Raw genomic sequence first — 21812 nt, 5'->3', positions numbered from 1 at the left:
ACCCAGTCAAGCGTTCCCAAGCGCTGCGCACCAGCGCCAATTACGACCCAGTCAGGGTGTTCAATCGACCAAATACAACCCACTCGGGGCGTCAGTGTGAGGGAGAACCTAATTTCGACCCCGTAGGGTGTCAGCACCGGGTAGCAAGGGACAGCGCTAAAGCTGCAGAAAAACGCGGTAAAAAACGCGTTTAAAACGCGAAATATAGCGCGCCTAGCACAGAGAAAGCACTGCCCCCTAGCGGCGCTCGGAGCGCACCACACTCTGCTGGGGCTGCAAATCGCGTAAGGAGCGCAGAAGCGTCCCGCGATGCCAAAGGGGACCTGTAGGGGTCGCAAAACACCAGCGCTAACAACAAATCTACGCGCTGCCCACAGAAATCCCACAAAAACCCAGGAGAGAAGAGAAAAACCACTTAACTTGCTGCTGAGCAGCGAAGAAAGAGGGAGAGGAAGTGGTTGCAAGGCATGATGGTTGCTGCCGGTGCATAGAGACTGATAAAGGACTTACTGTTCAATTTTCTGTTTTTTCCCTGGTGTTCATGGGAAAAGTAGTTTTTTTACATGTTTTTCTTGCTGCTGTGAGAAATAAAGTGAAGAAAGTAAGGCATAATCCTCGCCTCCGGTCCTGCCATAGAATTATTAGTAGCATTATTATTAGTGTTAAACAATGTCCATGTTAGTAGTATTGTGAATATAATTTAGCGTTGCTGCTCTTTTTATTCTGATTCTGATTCTACTTGTTATTCTTTCCATCACTGTAACAGCCCATGTATTGCACGTCTTCCTGTGTATAGCGTTTTAGGACCCTAGTATAATTTTCCCGATACATGCCCTTACATAGGTATTATTCATATTACCCTTATATAGGCATAGAAATCATACCCATATTTAGACATAGCCCATGCAGTCCTAATACAGGCATGGCTACTTCCACTAGTTCCAAAAATCCACAACGATTTCTTGGAAAACTCTGCTTCAGCAGTCAGGGACATCCCCTTTCTTGAATATTGATTTGTCCTAGAAATCATGGCGTTTTCAAAGAACTACTGTTCTTTGGTGATGTTCTTATGTCCTACTGTACGTCAATACAGGCACCTTCAAGGTATAAATATGCCTACAACTGCTCTGGCAAACACACAGTGGTTTGGAGGAGTTCGGCTATCTTCTTGCCTGACATAGCTCGTTACAGCAAGTGCCGAAGGGAGCCGACCCTCCAGCTGACGCACTGACAGAGAGGCTGCCTTTCTCTCGTTGAGAATCCAGCTCCAGTGTTTCCAAGCTCCCCTTGCGGGGTGTTGGGAAATGGAGTCCGGAGACAGAGATACCAGACCTCTTTCATTCTAAGCCAAGGTACAAAGCTGATTGGCTCTAAGAGAAATCTTGGATAGATTCTTGGCAAAGAAACTAAAACCTAGGCTACACCTCACTTACTTATTCCCTCATACTAGACTTAGGTTAGGTACATCGGGGTAGGCGTATTTTAGAAGCACCGGTTAAGTACTTTTAGTCTTTGTTATTTATGCATGTATTTTATGGCTTTGAAACCATACCATGCTTTTGCAGTATTATTTTATAATACTCTTCTTGCTGTACGTATTATACTTTACAGCCAGTATTACAATTGTAGCAGTTCATTTCTTCTGCATGAGAAAGAAGACTGTTCAATAAATACTTTTATTGAAAACGCTCGTCTTTATATTCCTCTGCACCTCTGATGAAACGAAGCATGCATGATTGACTGAGTGAAAAGTCTATCTATTGTTTTCACGACTCTGAAGATACGTTTTATCTTAGGGAAACAAAGTTGTCATGTTTATGAGGTTGTCAGAAACTAATCCCTTCTTGTGAATTCAAGAACGTTTCTAGTGACCACTGAGCTAGCTGGCACTCACAATTAAGTCTAATATATTCGATACAGACCTAGTCATTGAAGTTTTGAAATTAAGGCATTACTTTTAGTAATGTGCTTGAAACGGGTCAGGTTTGTGTACATTTTCACGATTAATATTTGTAGCATCATAATAGGGTAGGTTTGTACTGTTATAGAATTTGCCTAAATGTATGTTTATCAATAAAGTGATTCATAGATGTTTTCTTTATTGTGCAGCAGTTATTATCACCAGTGTACCTATAAGACAGATGGGGACGGTGTTGGCTTTAGGATATATTACACCCAAATGTTAGGGGTTAGCACAGGCCATAGAACAAGCATTGTAAGTATGGTACTTCTGTAGCGCACCTAACCAAATTTCAGCAGGTCTACAATTTCTTTTAATGGAGAAAAGTTGATTTCGGTCCTCAGGAACACATAGACATAGCTGTAACTTCATGACCAGAAGCAAGGCAAACTCCCCCCCCCCACTCAAAAAAAGTGCTGCAGACAAAGCAGTAAAGAAACCTGCAACATGGTCAATGGTAATGAAAGCTTCCCTGAAATACAAATACCTGGTAGACCACGAGCAACTGCATTGCATGATTCTCTCTCTCACACACAGAACAAACACATCAGGAATGCAAGTATGGCTCAACATCAGCCATGAAGAATTCCTTCACATTTCACAAGAAACCGATGAAGCAGATCAAGCATATACAGCAGCAAGAAAAGCTTGCTTAGACTCTTTCCCTCTCTCATACACACACCTACCAGTTACAACAAAGAGCAGTATTATTGACATCTTCATTAACACAAAACAAGTATTCAGAATAACAAGCGGCAATGCATTATTTGTGTGACCAAGTACACAGCATGGGCAGCCTTTTCTAATTATCTCACACACAAATTGGGTAAACCACAGGCAGCAGCAGTACAAGGCTATCAACAACTTGCACACATAATTGGCTGCTGTCCAGACTTCAATCACACACATGCCTACCTTTGCACACTGAAGATAAATGCCTTGAAACTTCTCTTTCAGTATCTGTATCACTTGTGATTAAATGCAGCAGCCACTCTTCATCTAGTTATTGTCATTGGTACTCAGTTTTACATATTCATTTAATGCCTGTGCAGATATCTTTTACTTATGAGTAGGACTATAGTAATTGTCATGCCGCTGCAGCCATTTCAGATGCAGCCGGTGACCCGCCCACCATTCTACAGATAATGGCGTAGCAGTGGGGGGTGTTTGGGATGTGATACCACAGCAATAAATGCTTTTCTGGCTTGGAAGTTTGGTCTGGAGGCCCTGAATCAGGTCTGCTATGTCGGAGTTGTTTTTTCCCATTGTTCTGACTTTACCAAGAGGTTTTAACTTGTTCATTATTTGGATTAGGAACTTAAATATATAACGTGACTGGTTTGGCAAAAAGATGGAATTGAAGAATTACTTGAACAGATGCAAATGTATTACTTTTTGGAATTCACAAATCTTGTCCTTAGTAGGCTTGGAAACCTGTGCCAGTCCCAGATTTCTAAGCATAGTACAGGCAATCAAAACCCAAAAGGTGCTTGCAGATAGTCTAACCGCTGGCTTTCACTTGGCTGGCACTCACTCGCTGTGCTACTTTAGAAAAAGGGACTGATTCATGGTTTGGTGGACGGAGTTAAGGCAGGCAGGATGGCAGAGGATTTTACGTCAGCCACCCTGCCTTTAGTTTGCCTGCAAAATATAGGGATGTCCAGTGGCAGCTGCTACATTTTAACAGTGATGGGGCTCATCAAACATCAAATAAAGCCTTTTAAAAATAAACTTCCCTTTGATGATTTTCTGCAGCACACGTTTGGCTCAGCTGCAAATACTCTTTAAGTTCCGCCTGCCTCGCGCTGCTTCCCTGCTTGATAATAGCATCCAAGCACCTCTTTGTTTCATCTTACAGTGCTTAACAGCATACGAGCAGTGCTAGGATTGGCTGGAGCAGTCAAACAATGAGCTCCATGGGAGACCTACCTCTGCTGCTCAGAAGCTTTTTAGCTGTTGATTGCAGAAGCCTGAACTGTGAATGTCAGGCTAGCCACAGCAAAACAACCAGCCAACCTGACATGCGCAGTTCAGATGACACAGCCTCAGGTCCTCCCAATGAACTTCTGTGATGCAGTGGGGAGGTTAGGGGGTCAACGTCCCCATGTCCCTATGGACGAATCACCCCTGGAGATGTCCACCGGTCATCTCTATAAATTGGCAGAAACCGCCACCACGGCAGTCCCAGTCACTGTGAGGAAAGTTTGACGGATGTCTCCATCAAACATGACGGGCGGTTTCAAACTTCTCAAACTTTCCCAACGTTTTTTTATTTTCAAAATCTAACTCTTAAAGTGGGAGTTTCTTTGAAAAAAAAAAAACAATTAATACCACAGTATGGGAGTTATCTTCAGTGGTGTGGGGTCATTTTTCTTGTCTTTTTGTACTGAAACGTATAGCTAAAAAGCTATCCAACTGTCCCCTCCTAATTGGGTAGACAATCAGGTGGTTTATCTTCGACCACCCCTACTCGGGCTGTTGGAGGACTTTTACTTCGTCAGTGGAAAATGTATTGTTGGCACAAAACTTGAAGCCCACACAACTCAAAATCAGGCAGGCAGACCTTGAGTTTGGCAGACAAGGTACTCTGTTGTTGCCCTTACAATGGATTACCCTGTTTGCCAAACTATAAATCATCCCCAGAGGACCATCTACTGCAAATCAGTGCTAATCCTGCTCCTCATGGAAACAGTCCCTCCCAAACATTCCCCATCTCACACAGTCACTTTATGACACACTGGTTTATTAGTTATTGAAAGTCTTTCCCAAGTCAATATGGAGTTGACACGATTACCTGTTTGCTGTCTTATTAAAGGAGGTGAGCTTTTCTGCTCTTTGTTTTGCAATGTTTCAAGTACTTGTTCATCAAGTTTCTTGCTCTTTGATTTCATCCTGAAACCTGTTTGGCTTGCTTTCCATTATTCATCTGTACTCTGGTTATCTTTTACTCTGTGCCTTGCTTTTTCTGTATACCTGTTCAAGATGGCAACTCCAGCTTTCATCTAGCCAGCTTATCTTCAGCTCAGTGCTCGACGTCTTCTGGGGTAAAGTCATCTCAGCCTTCCAGAGCCACCTTTGATTATTTTTTTAGATTTTTGCCCATTGGGCTTTTTTCCTCCTTTTGGCTCATCCTGGAAGGCACTATCTGCTAGGCCCTTCTCTGTGTCAACAGTGTCATGGCTTCTGGAAGGGGTCACCCTTATCTGTAGCAGACTAGGTCTGTAAAGACTAGGCCGAGAAGTAGCATAAAAAAACAAGCCAAGCATCAACTCTGTGAAGGTATCCTTTCTTCCTTTTACAAGCTATGCAAGTATATTTGGTTTCTAACTATGATATTGCAGGCTTAAATATTTATATAATCTCCGAGAGGAAATTCATGATGCCATGTGTGAGGCCCAGGGTGTTGCACCTGAATTACCTCACGAAAGAGTGCAAAGGTGGATAACGGGCATTTCTGAGGGCCTTGTTCTGGTCTGGACTTAGTAAATTTTCTATGCCCATTTAATCCAATTTACTCCAATGAAATTCAAGTGTTGTTTTATATCTCTGACCTGTTCTTAGCTACCATAGGTTTGCTAATGAAGTGGCCTAGGGTTTATTTAAGGTCTTGGACACTCCTAAGATCCATGACGCCATGTCTGAGGTGTCTTGTTCCAGGTGCCGTTGAGGTGCAGCTTCCTCCTACTCCGGCCTCCAGCCCCAGCCACGGTTTCCCTTGCCAGCACCCCGTCGTTCTTCGAATCACCGCTTCCTTGCACAACCACTCCGGACCCCCGTCCCTTACTCTGAGCGCCGAGCCTTTTTCAGTACCCTCTAACGAGCCCCCCCCTTCCCCATCGCAAAAGTGGTCCTTTCTGGTCCCCTTTTTACCCCCTCAAGCATGCCAGCTCCCGCTCCACCTGACAAGAGACAAACCCCAGCTGCAATGTAATATTAAACAAGCATTGAAAATGCAATAGGTCTCGCCTTTGATTAAGTTAAAGTCATTTGCTTTGCTAATGGTATTGTATAGCAAAGCAAATGGCTTTAACTTAATAAAATGCGAGACCTATTGCATTTTTAATGCTTGTTTAATGGGCTACAGACAAGCAAGATGAAAATCTCATTACTGGTTTATGCACTTTATAGTTAAAGTGATGTTTAGATACTAGTTGGTTTTGCCCACGCACACACACTTTATTATATTTATAAGGAACTGTAGGTATTAAATATTAATTAATTTTATATGTCCTCGAGGTCGGGCCATAGTTCTTCTTTATTATGCCATGGTATCAGTTGAGCTAATCCAGGTTGATTGAAAACATCACTGTTGGCTTGGTGTACTTTATTGTTGAAGTATCTTTTCATCTGCTTTTATGGAGTGTTGGAGTCATTTTGACACTATTCTGTATTTGCATTAAGCACTTTATTATATCCATAAGGAATTTTCTTAATGAATATTATTCAACTTCATATGCACTTTATAAACTTTGTATATGCTCTTTATTATATCTCAAAGTAATAGCAGAAAAAGAAAAAAAACAGTATAGGTACTTAAAAATGGAATACCATTTTCTATTGAAGCTTAAATAGCTGCATATGTCCACACGTGCTATTACTACTAAACTAATGTTTCTGGTGAATGCATATTTTTTATTATTTACGACTAATTAGTGCGCTGAAAATTCTTCAAAGAAGTGTATTTGAACATGTATCATTTGCATTAATGTGGGATTATGCTACTTGCACATTTGGCAGGTGACTCCCTCTAGTTGTTTACTTCTGGTAACCCGCCTGACAAATAAAATGTCTCCCTACATCTTAGCATGATTACCCACTTTTCAAACCTATATCAACCTATGACAATTATTCATTCCCTTTTGTGATATTCCTCTAAATCCTGACTTCACCAGCATTCTTGAATCAAGAGGTTAACAGGTGTGAGTTGAAACGTCAACAAAGTATGGCGAAGTGCCATTAAGACGAGAAAAAATAAATATAGACTGAAATGTAAAAGAATGTACACCATAAAACTTATTGTGCTAATAATATTTGATGACATGGTTTAATATGCATTTTTCAAGACATTCAGTCCACAAATATCCTTGACTACAGATAGTTTTGGTGTATTTATATCCATATACTAAATGAAAATAGACAACCGCACCACCCTCCTTTACCAGCTTAGAGGTCTTCCACCAGTCTGGCTAGTCTCTCCATGCAAGGCTATGGACCTCCCCCGGCCACCGCCATGTCAACCATATCTTAAAATAATTAGCAGGGCACCCACAACCCCTATGCACACTTTTCTCAGCAAGTGCACATTGATCAATTCCCCTTCGCTATTCCTCAAGAGTGGGGGTCAGTAATTCCCCATTTCCTTTTTTTGGGGGGAGGGGGATTTTTTATTTAGCATGACCCAAAGGTATCAGAGCGCGCTACAGATGGACACATTTAGTGCACGGGGAGATTAAGTGATTTGCCCAGAATCACAGGATGTTGAGCGTCCCTGCAGAGACTCGAAACCGATTCCCCAGCTTCGAGGTCGACCGCTCTAGCCATTAGCAAAGCAAGGCCCCCAAGTGTCTGAGAGCCTGCGCTACCACCCCACCAGTCCATTATCCCACCAATGTCAAATAATAAATAATTAACCAGTTCATTGGGCTTCGCTTTATCATGTAATAAAGTCGTGCTTTTTCCTTTGGGGCAGTGTGGAGAGAAAAGACCCCCTGGCTGCTCTGGCTCGAGAGTATGGCGGCTCGAAGCGGAACGCTCTGCTCAAATGGTGTCAGAAGAAAACAGAGGGCTACCCGGTAAGTGAAAGGCGCATGCACGAAGGAGGTGGCATAACTCCATGCTACTTTATTGTGGAGACAGTTCAGTAATTATGTGCGCCTGAAATGGTAAAAGTAAATTATTGATTTCTTGTTCCCTCTGTAGATTATTCTGCAGAAGACGTGTGGGTTTTACATTTTGTAGGTTTATTTGTAGACATTGGCATTTTGGTGCATGCAGTGTGGATATAATAAAGCAAGAGTTTACAGATACCTTAACCTGTGCTATTTTGACTTTTGCTAAATAGGAAATAGCAGTTTAATTTTAGCAATAAAACCACCACAAAAATCATTAATACTGTGGTTATTGGTGTACATTCTGGGCTTTTTCGATGCAAGTCATGCTCTGTCATGAGCATGATGCCTCTGGATATGGAAAAAAACAGTGAGCCCAATGTAAACAACAGGTTTACGACTACTGAAGGGGTACTCATGGAGCATGCAGTTCACATATGTACCAGCGTACATCAGTGCCTATACTGGTTCTGTCTTTCACCTGTAGAGTTGATTTTAGGTGTAAATGTAAAGAGTAGCAAGGGGTGGAAGAAAATAGGGTTATCTACTGCAAAGTTGGAGGAGCAAAAGAAAAAAATGAAAGGGCAGAGAGGGACTTGAAATTACAAAAACACACCTTCAAAAGGGCATCAGTTGCAATTCAGCAAAGATTCTCAACACCCCCCCACCCCCCAGCCCGCATTAATGTCCAGTAGCAGTACAGTCCAAACAGGTTGAAATTTACTATAAAAAAAGAGAGAAGGACTACGGATATTGACTGAAACAGTGCGTCCTCCGACCAAAACGTATTGAAACAAAAACTGCCAATAAATGCCTTTTGGTAGAAAAGGTGTAAAAACCTTTGAAAGTTGGGAACAGCAAGGGAATCATACAAAATCATGAGCTTTGCAGGTCCTCGCCCCCTCAAGTAAGCACTGCTATCACTAAGCTAAAATCTTGACCCAGAATGGTTGAATTACAAACTGAGATTTACATTTAGTTATCAATTTGATTTTGTGGAATTTTCCACCTCTGGATTTAACCTTGTGAATTGGGTCCACTGTGCCTGGGCGAACTGCATTTTTCCTCCTTTGGGTGCTAATGTTAGGTCCGTATTTGGCCCAGACTCACTGGCATAACGAAAATTTAGGGGGCCTCCCTGCAGGGTACGAAGAGGGGCTCCCTCCAGGCTCAATCCGGACTACAGTGCTGAGGGAGCCCCCAGGCCCCCCCCCCCCCCGCTCCGTGGGGGCTGCAGGAGGCTGTGTTATGCCCCAGGGCCCAGTGGTCTAAGTTGGGGGGAAAAAATAGGGGAACTGTTGGCAGAGAATCAGAGGACGGGAATAACCTGAGGATTGGATCAGAGGGCGGAGTCAGATGTGTGACCAGAAAGAGCAAAACATTTGTATTTTTTGGGCATTTTACTGACCAATTACAGATTAGGACATTATTTAATTCACCCAATGGATACACATGTTTATTTAAGATTTAATATGAGTTATTGACATTAAAATGCATTCACAAAGTAGGATTCGTTTCAAATCACACAACGTTCCCCATACGCTTAAAAGTGCATTTACTGGCTGTTTGTCTCTGAGCCTTTCAGTTTCTGTCATTAGCGCTTCTCCTCCCTTTTTCTACAACTACAGTTCAAACATGAATTGAAAAAATCCTAGTTTGCAAATGTTTTGCACCTAATTATGGCTCTGCCATATTAGTCACATAATTGGCTGCATAATCTGACGATTTTGACAAAATTGTGTTGCTGTAAAGTGGAGGGTCCTTTGCAAAGATTGACTGGTCACCTTTCTCACTGCTGCATTTGCGTATTACACTGGAACTAATGTGGCAACATCTTTGCAGAGACTAATTAGCAAGTGTAAAATGTCAAAATAATTAAGTGTCAGAAAATGTACAGCATTATACTGTAGTCTTTTTTGCTGCATAATTTAGTCAACACTGGGACATAATTTTGTCCTCCATTGCTGCATAATTCCAATGGCCACAAAGCAAGCAGCACATGTTAAAAGTACTTGTGCATGAAGCAGAGAGACCGTGCAGTTTGCGAACTTAGGTTGGCGTGTGTGCAAATTCTGCATTGCCGATCCCTGGTGAGTTGCACTACTACTGCTGAAACAAGGCCAATGGAGGAACTAATGGATGAGGCGGACTAGCCTCAAAGGTCCTATGACTTCAGTGACAGAGTCACTGTTGCTCTAGGGTGTGTTGCTTCGAAGGGCTGCCCGCAAGACTGCAGGTGAACTTCAGTATGGATTGTGGTGGTCAGGCCTTCATGGTTAACTCACACTTGACACCGCTAGGGTACACCTGCTGGTGCTAAGACACCAGGGACTCTAAGATCTAGCGGGGCCTTTTAAGGTCTAGGATGGGAATGTGCTCCCTCAGGAGAGTTGTCTGGTCAGGCATGAAGGCTGAACCTGTTTACTTAGTTCCAAATTCAGAAGCTCTGGCCAGAGTACCACATCCTCTCCCCTCGCCATGCTGCCCCACTGAGAGAAACTTGAACTGCCTTCAGTTACATCCCTAGCCCAATTGTGCCCCGGTATGAACACCTGGACGTGACTCAGTTCAAATTATGCACTAGACAAGAGTAATATGTTGCCTGAAAAAAAAAAGTTATAACCTCCTAGGAAAAAGCAAACACTCATAGGAAATGCAAGATTAAGTAAAGCATGTGAAATGTAAGCAGGAACAACATGGTTACCGTTACACTTTTACACTCATTATTCAGAAATCAATGAGTATTTTTGTCTGAAATGTTAAGGACATGACCACAGTGCCCAGAAGGGGGCGCGTTTCAATGCCCATTGCTTATATCTTTACAAAATATAAGAAGTCTGGTTTACAAAGACCACATCTCTTAACACATTTTATAAACTACTTTAAGGATCACAGCTGATAAGGATGACACTAAACGTTTTCCACTCCATGTATCAAATAAGGTATTGCAGTACCTCCAGGAACCGTGCACTTCCCCACCAGTGAAAAACAATGCTGTTCAAAGAAAGATGAGAAAACTAAAGTAGAGCTACACTGGCAAACTCTGTACAGTGGCGCTAATGTGTTCGGGTGTGAATAAAACCAATTTGGCCACTTTGCCACCACTCTATCTTGCTTTATTTTTCATGTTTTGAACCTTTTTTTATCTCCGTCCCAAAGCTGCACTTTGGAATAGTAAAATGTCAGAAAAACAGAAAAAGACGAAATTTCAAGCAAAAGTTTTTCTTTCCCTTTTGGATCCATTTTGCAGGGAAATGAATGAAGGAAAGAAGAGGAAAGAGAGGGTAAGAGTCGTTTTTTATTCAGCAAGTGAGGAGGGGCGAGACAGAAAGAGAAGGAATAAGAGGAAATAAGAGAGAGGGGCCAGCTGACAGTGGCAGAGCAGGAGACCTCCAGGGGTCAGGAAATTGACACGGCGTTTGAGGCCCTAGACAGGTGCATTTTAAAAGGCACTTTTCATCAGCGCACCCTGGGCAGCTAGGGCTTCCAAAAGACAAACGAGATCCGCCCCCTGGTTCGGAGACGAACTGAGACGGGCGAAAGCGGCCTGTAAACGCCTTGAAAGAAGGTGGAGAAGGGATTTTTCGGCCCAGTTGAAGGCTGAATATAAAGTGAGCCTTAAGCTCTACCACTCCCTCATTAGGAAGACGCGGGCCTCCTATTACAAGGAGAGAATTGAGGGAGCGGAAAACTCCGCCAAAGAGCTGTTCACTGTCTATAAGGAGATTTCTTCCTTGGACAAGATCTTAGCTCCGATTGCAGGCTCAGTGGAATCATGCAATCGGATTGAAAAGTTTTTTGCAGAGAAGGTGGAGAAAATGTACTCCACCTTCCCGTTCTCTGCAAGGGAGGGGTGTGCTAGGACTGATGCTTCGATTGTCTTTAAGGGAGAAGAGACTCTAGATGCTTTTAGCACCCCAAATTCTGAGATCCTAATGAGGATAGCCAGTAACATCAAAGTCGGGTTCTCCCAGTGACCCTCCTAGGCCTACGGTGCTGAAAGGTAGTATGCATCTTCTTGAACCCAGTATTCGGCATCTGTTAGAGCTCTCCTTTAGCTCAGGCATGGTACCTAGAAGATGGAAGGAAGCAGTGGTTCTCCCATTGAAGAAGAAGTTGAATGTCAACATGGACCAGTTAGACAATTAACGTCCCATCTCGCTACTCCATTACTTTGCGAAAATTGCAGAGAAGGTGGTGAACATCCATCTAACATCTCATATTGGTAAACATAATCTTTTCCACCCCGCTCAGTCTGGCTTTCACGCTTTGTATTTGACGGAATCTGCTCTGCTCCTCTCCACTGAGGTCATTCGGAAGTCCTTAGATGAGGGTCAGATGGCGGCCTTAATTCTACTTGATCTGAGTGCCGCCTTCGACACTGTTGCTCATTGTACGTTGCTCCAGTGTCTCAGGAAGGGAGGGGTGAGTGGGAAGACATGGATGGAATCCTTTCTGCAGGATCGCAGTTTTCGGGTAGCACAGGGACCTTTTCGGTCGAAGTGTGTCATGCTTAAACAGGGGGTGCTACAGGGGTCCTTACTCAGCCCGACCCTGTTTAATCTTTATGTTGCACCAGTGGCAGACATTACCGGAAGGTACGGGGTCAAAGCAGTGTCTTACGCTGATGACACTCAGCTGGTGGTGGCGTTGACACAATCGGATGAGAAGGCAGCCTCCAACTTTAACTCCTGCATGAAAGAACTGGCGGTATGGATGGGTGAGAACTGCCTTAAATTGAATGGGAGTAAGACAGAGGTTTTGATTGTGGGTAAGGCACCCTTTGTGTGGTCATCGGCGTGGTGGCCTCAGACCCTGGGTCCTGCCCCGGCTCATAGTGAGCAAGTCAAGAACTTAGGGGTGTGGTTATACCACAAGCTCTCATTTGAGCTTCAGACAAGGCGAGTGGCAGGAACTTGTTTTGGTATCTTGCGTAGTTTGCGCAGGACCTTAGACATCCTGCCTACTGGAACTAGGAAGACCATGGTCCATGCCTTAGTAACCTCTAGGGAATGTGCGCTACCAGGGGGCCAATGTTAGCTGTGTACAAAGGCTTCAGCATATACAGAACGCAGCTGCCCGCCTGGTCCTGACGCTGCCCAGGAGAGCTTCTTCAAGTAAGGCGCTAGTTGCTCTCCATTAGCTCCCGATTAAGGAGCGAATCCAGTTCAAAAGACTCTGTGTGTGCCATCGTATCCTACAAAGGAAGGGGCCCCTATATCTATATAATCTTCTGAGCCCGTATGTCCCCTCCCGCCAACTAAGATCTAGTGGGATGGGACAGGTCACTGCCCCTAGAGTCAGGACGGTAAGGATGGGCGGGCGCTCCTACAGGTTTATGGCGGCTCAGCAATGGAATAGACTTTTCGTGAGGGCTTCGAATGGAGACATCGGAGGTGACTATCCGTAAAAACCTGAAAACTCTCCTTTTTCCAAATGAGTAGCTTCTATTTCTGCCCTCTGACGGGGAGGTGACCTGAGAATGATGTTTTTCATTGGCTTATGTACCACAGCGCGGGGACACACTAGTAAAGTGTAACTAAGCGCTTTATCAATGTCATTATCATCATCATCATCGAGTGGATATTGTCCTTGTTCTCTAGGCAAGAAGAAAGAGACAGATTTCTTTTTCTTCTCTGCTCACGGACCCCTCCCGGAACGTCCAAGCCTTATCTATAGGCCCTGGCTATTTCTGCTATCCTCAGATGCATTTTTAAAATAAATGAGTAGCGTTACGGTTTTTATTAAATTGAAAAAGTATGGGCATGCAGTGCTCTGCGGATCCCTCTCACTTCGACCACTGGTTTGACCATGGTAGGAAGTGGGCATTTCACCCCCAACTTGCTAATTCCTATCTTACACTCCATAATAGTTGGAGGGTGGGATGTGGAGTTTAGGGAAGGGTACAGTGTAAAGGTTTGCCAGGACAATCAGATGAAGGTGGAAAACCTTAGCAAAAGTGTGAATGTTTTGTTTACCTTGACTTCCTATGATCAAAAAGGGCCGATAAAGCGGCCCTTTATTATTTTTTTAAACCTTTGCAACCTTGCAAAGTTTTAAACAATGGTAAATTAGAAATCGGTAGACCGTACATTCTTGTTGGAGTTCCTCATGCATGGGCAAATGGTTTTCCGGGAGATCTCCTGACATCCACAGTATTCAATAAAAATGGCTGTTGGGTACCGTTATTGTATCGTCTCTCTAGCACCAGTGCCAGTTGGTGTATGAAGCGTACTTTATATGCAGGTGATACCCCTTAGAACCGGATATGGGCTGTAATGACTCTCTAACACTTCACAGCATTCAACCCCTTCTGCTAGAATTGCTTTGGTCTACAGCTGAAGTAAAGATAGAGAAAGGGACTGCACCCCCTGAAATCTCTGGTGTTCCTCAACCTGCTATCATGCTCCAAAGCCTTTAGATTTGCTCGGACGCCTTGACAAACTCTGCAGGCCTTTCTATCCATAACAGGGCTGATCTCATGAATCTCTAGTAACATCATAGACAGTGAGAGGGACCAATTATTGCTTTAAGATCTCCAGGAGGAAACCCCAGGTCTCTTATTCTGCATGTTTATCCTTCCTTAATAGTGAGTCCTGTAGGACACCCCTGATTTGTTGCTATGTTCTAGCATCCCATGCTCTTCTCACAAAGCAGTGAAAAGGGGGTCGCAACAGGAAATAACCAACCTGTCCCCTGCCTTTTGCTTTTCCTTGTTCTGCTTCCTCCAGCTTGTTGTGTCACAAACTCACAGTCCTCCCAGCTTTGATCCAATGCAGCAGCATGTGTCAGTGGCTCTGTAGGTAACACCCTTGTCCACAAAGAGCCCAGCTGTTACTCTGTCAAGCTTTCAGTCAACTCTAGTACGCAATGTCAAAAGTACTGCTAGTTATACCATTATTAGAAACATTTTAACAAGTATTGAATTATACTTTCCCCAAAAAGTTGTTGAGAAGGATGAAGCTGCACATCAGACTTTAGAAAACTGTCCAGCTAGCCTCTCTTCCCTCCTCCCACCATATAACCCCCTTTGGCTGATCAGGGAGTACATCACAGCATGCCTCTTTGATCACTGCAGGGCTCTTTGATACTGTTTTCATGCAGCTGTTCTCTGGTGTTCACACAGAAACACAGAGGACCACTTTGTGACTTCAGAGCTCTTGCCATTGATTAAAGGTCTATCAAAAGGACATCTCCATTAAGCCTTTTCCCAGTACAAGAGGTTGTTTTGACGCAATAGAACAAGATATCCATTTGCTTTGTAAGTGACTATTGTGCACATCCAGCTATGTGTCTACTACATTTGTCACCAAACGCGCTGTTGGCTGTATTATGCAGAGTGAATCCAATCGTACGCTTGATATGTACTTGTCAAAGGCAATGTAAATGGGCTGCGTGATATTATACATTTTGGCCCTGGTTACATCCTGGAGTTTAAGTTCCCATCTCTGTGCACATGGAATACCAAGTTGTGTGATAACTATCACACCCCGCAATTATCCCCAGAAGCATTTTGGTAGGTCAATCTTGTCGATGTTTAGGTGCTAAAGGCTCGGATGTGAAATGTGAAATTTGGTGTGTTAAGATCGATTCTGCATGGTTTGCCTTTTTTTAAGCTGAAAACATGGACTGGGGTAATTTACCGTAGCTGATAGGTACATTACACCAAGGTAACCATGTCTGCCGAGTTCTGTAGATTCCTCACCCACATCCGGCCCACCTGCAATTGGGGCCTTACTGCTAACCCAGTTGCATTATTGTGCAGTATGTTTCCTTTTCTTTTATGTAGTATTGCAATTTACTTGGTTCTCCATCAACAGTGTATATGTGATTTGACTTCCCAACTGATAGTTGGCAAAATTATCCGAATCTAATACTAGGATTGTAACCCCAAGGCCGCATGTGGCCATGTGATAGTGCGCACTCGATTCTGACTAATGCACCTGTGATATTTCTTACTTGCTGCTAAAGCAGTCTTGGACTTTGAATGTTGTATATTAGATTATACGATTGGTGGTAAGTTAGTAGCTAACGGTTAGTCTGTACACTTGTAATATTACTTATTCTGTGCATAATTCAGGATGAGTTTTTAATATTACTTTACTTGTCTGTGGTATGGTTTGTCATTGCCCATTTGGGGTCCGGCTAACTGTGTTTGGATATATTTGATAATAATCTGATGTCGCTTTATTTTTATTTGTCAAGTGTCCCTCTGCACGAGGTAGCAAGTGGACGTATGCTTGTTGTACAGTGATGTTTTTTTGCCTTGGAAGCAAGTTAGGGCAGGAGTTGGTGAGTGCACTGTGTTTGTTCATGCACCATGGTGTGGCAACTAGCTTGTGGAAATTTCAGGGCACGATGAGGTATGCTAACATTCGTACTGTGTGTCAGTTATTGTGGGTGGTGCGTTGGGTTAACAGTGTTTGTCTTATGAGTTGGCACCCACTGTGCTCTTGGTCTCCATTGCTAATGTATTAGGTGTGGCATACACCACTTGGGGTAGTGGGAGATTGAAAACAACTGTAGGGGAGGTAAAGTAGGGGGAGGTTTTTTCAGGACTCGTCCTCTATAAGCTATACTACAAAACAAAGATAGTCACTCAGACCGACATGAACCCCGCTCTTGTCTTCTTACCCTCCTGATGTTTCTATAGGAGGAAAAAAAATTATTTGAGTAACACTCACCCACCAGGGTTGCCCCTTGGTGGCATGCTTCATCATAGGGTTCCTACGACCTACGGATACGTGGGAGCACTTATGGTTTTATAACCTAATGAGATGAAATAGGAGTGTTTTTTTTTTGTTTGTTATTTTAAAGTAATGAGATTAAAAATACCTGGCTACTTGGAAAAGAAAGTTTTATTAGCTCCTCTAACCAGTATGGTTAAAAATGAGGGGAGAGAAGAAACGCGCGAGGTAATGTCCCTGGGTTTCACAGGTCAACTAGTTTCAAGCCCTCCCCTAAGTCTTTTCTGCAGGACCTAGGATAGCTAATCCCTTATGCCACTCCTTATGTCTCAAAGTTCACTACAAAATGATATGATGACAAAAAAGTATATATTAATTAATACATATATATCTCAATACAGCACCTAGTTGGTCTGTTATTCCAAAACCTTCATTTATACATAAAGGAGAACAGATCAACGAGAAAAGAGGCAAGGTTAATTAAAATGCACACATTTGTATAATGCCCCATTGTGGGGAAATCTGATATATTTCTCGCTAAACTAAGTGAGCACATCTAGTGATACCATAATGTAATGAAGTGTAGGACAAACAATATACTCTCATATCCACTTCTTAAGGACAGTAAAATGAAAGGTAAAGGGATACATACATATAGAATTCCCAATTTAGACACCATGAGTCCGACCTTGGGAAAGAGGGACACCTGTAGTCACACTCTAGAATGTAGAGAAGCACATAGTGTCAATGCGGAGAGTTCATAATGCAAAGCTAACGTTTACTGACTTCCTTAATTTTACTTGGTGCGCCATCCCACAAGAGTTGGTTTGCGTCTTTCGGCCGATTCGCCTTACCGGGATTGATGGTTAAGGCATGACTTAAAAGGTGATAAGGTTTAAAAGGAGGAAAGCCCATGATTATTGAAGAGAAAGGAAATGAAAAAGGAATTAATTGTTTCGGTGCATGGCTGGGAACACCTGGTAGCAAATGAACAAATAGTACTTAAAATATAAAAAAATTAAATTAAAAATAAAAATAGGATTAAAGGGGTCTGATTCAGCAAATGTATTATAATAGAGACCAGTCTGGACATGACATATGGTAGGTGTGATGAAGTTAATGCAAATACTCATGTCAAGGGGTCTAAGGTAAATAATGTGATTTGACCCCGTGAAATATTTTTGATGAGACCTCTTACATGTGTCTTGAGCTTAAAGACCCAACACTGCTCTTTCTTGAAACAGCTGTGCCTCATGGCTCAGTTGTTCAATGATCACCCATTTTAGGTCACTGGCAGTGTGTTTATGCTCAATGTAGTGGGCGGACATCTTTGTGGTTGCACGGCCGCATCGCAGTTTGATTCTGTGTTCACAGATTCTGGTTTTCACCTTACATGTGGTCATCCCTATGAAGTGGAGGTTACTGGACATGTGATCATGTATATCACTGATTGGGAGTTGCAGTTGGCACAATGTTGCAGCTACCATGTAGTGTTGTTGGATGTAAGTATTCTGGTTGTCTTGTCAAGTGGCAGACGTTGTAGTTACCACAAGTGTGGTGTCCTATTATCGGAGTGATAAAACTTTGTGTCTTTGTTTCATTGTTTGTGGTCGTGTTTGTACCAACATGTCTCTTAGGATGTGGCCCCTTCTGTGCAAGCAAAATACAGTAGATGATGGACGGAATGTTGCACAATGGCAAAACATTCACCCCCAGTCACAGATATGGGTTTAATCCATTGTAATTTTGCTCACAAAGCCACCCCAGTTAAGACATGGCCATATGCAAATCCGTCTTGACCCTGTGCCTCATGGGAACAGTCCAGACCGAACTGCCAAGCCATGTATTCCTTGGACCGGAATCAAGCATCTTAGGACCGGTTTCTGGTTATCAGCCGTCTTCAGCTAGATAGCTTGACTCCAGTAGCGTAGTGAGCACGGGACCCACGTCTGGGCATACCCTTCCCACATAGGGTGAACAGCAAAATACACTAGATGATGGATGGAATGTTGCACAATGGCAAAACATTCACCCTCAGTCACAGATCTGGGTTGAATTTTTGTTTGTTTTGCCCTTCTGTGCAAGAACATGAGTTTGGGAAAGTTGGCGGTCTCGCTATTCAGTATTCAGCAAATTTGGTGGCATGTTTGGCTTCTGAGCGACAATTTAATAGCATACAGTTTGATGTGGGGCATGTTCTCAGTAAGGGTTGATTAAGCTGGATGGTAGTCAGTTGGGCAGGTGGTCTGGGGCGGGGGGTAAATGGAAGAAGAGATCCTGCTGGATCCAAGGATGACCGGAATCTTATGGTAACAAGGTTTGGTGGGCGGATTGACAGACGTGTTGCTCATCTTTTCCAGTTACCTACAAACGCTAGTTCATCCCTATACACCGGCACGAAATCTAAGATCTCAATCCGCAGCTAATTTCTGTGTTTTCTAGGTTCAAACTCTCGAGAATGGGAGGTAGATTATTTTCATATCTAGGCCCTTCCATCTGGAATACACTACCTTCCCACATTCGCAAAGAAGACAACTACTCGCGGTTCCGTAAAAATGCCAAGACCGGACTGTTTGATCAATAACATCCTTTCTATGTCCCAGCTTTGCTGTTTTGTGCCGTCATGGCGCCGGGAAACCCTTTTTGGGTAGCTGTGCGCCTTATAAGCTTAACAAATAAAATAAATAAATAAATTCTGGTTGACACCTAGAAGTGATGCGTTTAGGTTGAGTGGAAGCATTGTTGTATGTGCTGCTCAATATTTCCACTTCTAATTGAGACATTTGAGTTGTGGTGCATTTTGGTTTGAGGTGGTAGTGAGTATAGAGTATTGGGCACCATGGGGTAGAACATGAGACGTTGAGGTGTGGGTAAGTGACAGGATTAGGGTTCACTATAGTTGTAGTGTTAGGCAGTGAGTTAGAGCAGAACTTTGTCTTTTCGTAGTGAAGTGATTTCATCCAATAGGAGCGATTATGGAGATCAGTTGAGAGGCGGTAGGATCTGTGGTAGAAGGGGTGGGGGAGATTTGTGGTCGGCGGAAGCTGGGGACGGTGTTAAGGGAAGGTCTAGCCTGGAGTGAATCGAGGGCTGTGGGGATTCAGGTGTGATAGTTTGAACTAAGTGCGTGCACGAAGTAGGGGTGGAGGAAGAAGGAGGTAATACTTGGGGTGTGGTCATAGCTTTGAGGGGTTTGAGGGTGAGGTAGGGTATGGGGGTTGTGTTGAAGGTGTTGCAGCGAGGGATTTGGGGGTATGGATCTTAAGGGAGGGTAGAGAATGATGGGATATTTTCTATGGGAGGGGTAATGGAGGTGAGAGTGGATGACATAGAGGTGAGAGTGGATGACATAGGGGCACAGAGAGTGGGGAAATGGTGGTCGAAGATGGTGAGGTTCTGTTCTGAGGCCTGGATGAGGATGTTCCCATTTCTGTATAAGGAAATGTACAGTTCACTGCCAAATTGTTGGGATGGGGATATGGCGAGTTGGGATCCATAAGGGATGTTGGTTGAGTTGGTTACGTAGAGGTGCTGTGGTAAGCTTTCTCTCCATGTAGCTTGTTTCTTTGAATAGAAGATAAGGTCCGTTATTAAGACTCCTTGTGTTGAACTGTAGTAAATCTCTGATATTAGTATTTCTGGGTGTTCTTTGAGGAGTTTGCGCTTCTTGTGTTTTGTGCCGTGTTTAGAGAGATTTTGTGGAAATTGTATGCGGTAGGAGTAAGGACCATGGCTATCCAAGATGGTGGTGTGTAAGCTGGGGCCATATCTTGCCATCACAGAGGAGAGTGAGGGCATAGTTGGGTACATGAGCAGTGGGTTTAGAATAAAGAGGGGAGGGTTTGATAGGTAAGGTTAGTAGAAGAGCAAAGGGAAAGATTAGATCTACAGGCTGATTTCTGTAGTTATTCTTTGGTGGCTCTGGAAAGTTACATAAGGGAATCACCATTCATGTTATGGCCACTAGGTGGAGCTCCCAGTGCATGGACCTATTTTAGATTCCCCAAAAAGGTTGAGCTCTGGGCTGAACTGGGGGGTTACCATTCCTTGACTTGTCAACTTGGTAGAGCTACGATGTTATGTTAGGAGATTAGTCCTCCTTTAGTGTATCTAAATGTTAAACTATTATGCATATTTGGTTATCCTGGCTATTGATGTTCTATTGCTGTTGCTAAATGATATGGACTTTTGGTTGCTTTTTACGCAACCATTGGCAAAGTCAATAGCTTTCACCTTTGGGACACACTCGTTTTGCCAATGCTTTTTTGCCTGTGCTGTTAAGTATTGAAAAAGAAGTTGGGTCCCTTGCTCACACTGTCACTGGGTTCAAGCTAGCCTGGCTGGTGAGGGGTAAAACACCGAAACCAGTTCCAAAAAAAGAAACGAAGTGCGCCAAAGTGCTTTTGATTGGCAAGGGAGGAGCAGGTGGGGGAGAGGGTTGGTAGAAACCAATGTAGAGCGGGCGGGTGGGTGGCACGAGGAAGAGAGCAACACAGGGAGTGGGAAGAGAAGCACACAAGGAAGGCAGTACCACCCAGGACGGGGGAGAAGCACACAAGAGACTGCAAAAAGGAGTTTGAGGGGATGCACGGGAAAAGTACATGAGAAAGAGGGTGAACAGCCACAAGTGAGTGAGAGAGAGCACAAGCACAGAAAATGGGGCGGGTATTTTTTGGGGGGTGGGATTAAATAGGGAGAGAACTGGAAAACGCATGCACTCTAATGGAGTGCTTAGGAAAAAAAAGTAGTTCTCTAAAAGGGAGCGGTGGAAGGGCACAAGAAGGCCAGTAAGGAGAATGGTGAAGAGACTATGCTCCAGGGGACCGACAAACAAAAGATGGACAAGGAAAGCCATCAAATAAGAAACAAACAAATAAGTGACAATAAAGCTAACTAGTGGTAAGCAGTAGAAGGGTGCAAGCCCCTGTAAGCTCTCAGTGAGCCCACAATAGGTCTTTGGCAACCATACAACCTGCATTGTCTGGCAGGCTCGACCTACAAATCTAGGTGTGTTATTTATTGCCACTGCTGTCGCATGTCTGGTGTGCTTGTGCTGTGATACTATCCGGTGTTTGAGTGTGAGGGTTCCGCCAGGTGTGAGGTGGAGGCTCACAGTTGGAGATGACTTAGTAAGTGACAATACTGCTCCTGATGGGGTGTCTTTATTACATCTAACTGGATCCTACAAGTAAATTCTATTGAGTACTTCTCATTTCTTATAAAATCACTTAAACAAATATGACTGGAATCCAGCAAGATAGAATTTCTGCTGATCTTTCTCAGATGATCACTCCATGACCTAAAATCGGCTTCCTTGCCTTGCACCTCTGGGAATCA

The 21812-nt window shown here is 43.5% G+C and overlaps 1 protein-coding gene across 2 annotated transcripts in view; it reads left to right on the top strand.

Annotated features, from left to right (window-relative positions):
* Positions 1-21812, top strand: part of SPECC1 (sperm antigen with calponin homology and coiled-coil domains 1) — a 1296450-nt gene that overhangs the window by 895275 nt on the left and 379363 nt on the right. For both annotated transcript variants that reach the window (XM_086955068.1, XM_086955069.1), the window contains one exon: positions 7650-7752. In XM_086955068.1, the coding sequence (XP_086811194.1) occupies positions 7650-7752 (103 nt within the window). The remainder of the gene's footprint in view (positions 1-7649; positions 7753-21812) is intronic.

The sequence above is a fragment of the Lissotriton vulgaris genome, chromosome 2_1 (genome assembly GCF_964263255.1).
Source record: "Lissotriton vulgaris chromosome 2_1, aLisVul1.2, whole genome shotgun sequence".
NCBI lineage: Eukaryota > Metazoa > Chordata > Amphibia > Caudata > Salamandridae > Lissotriton > Lissotriton vulgaris.
This window is presented reverse-complemented; position numbering and strand designations above follow the sequence as displayed.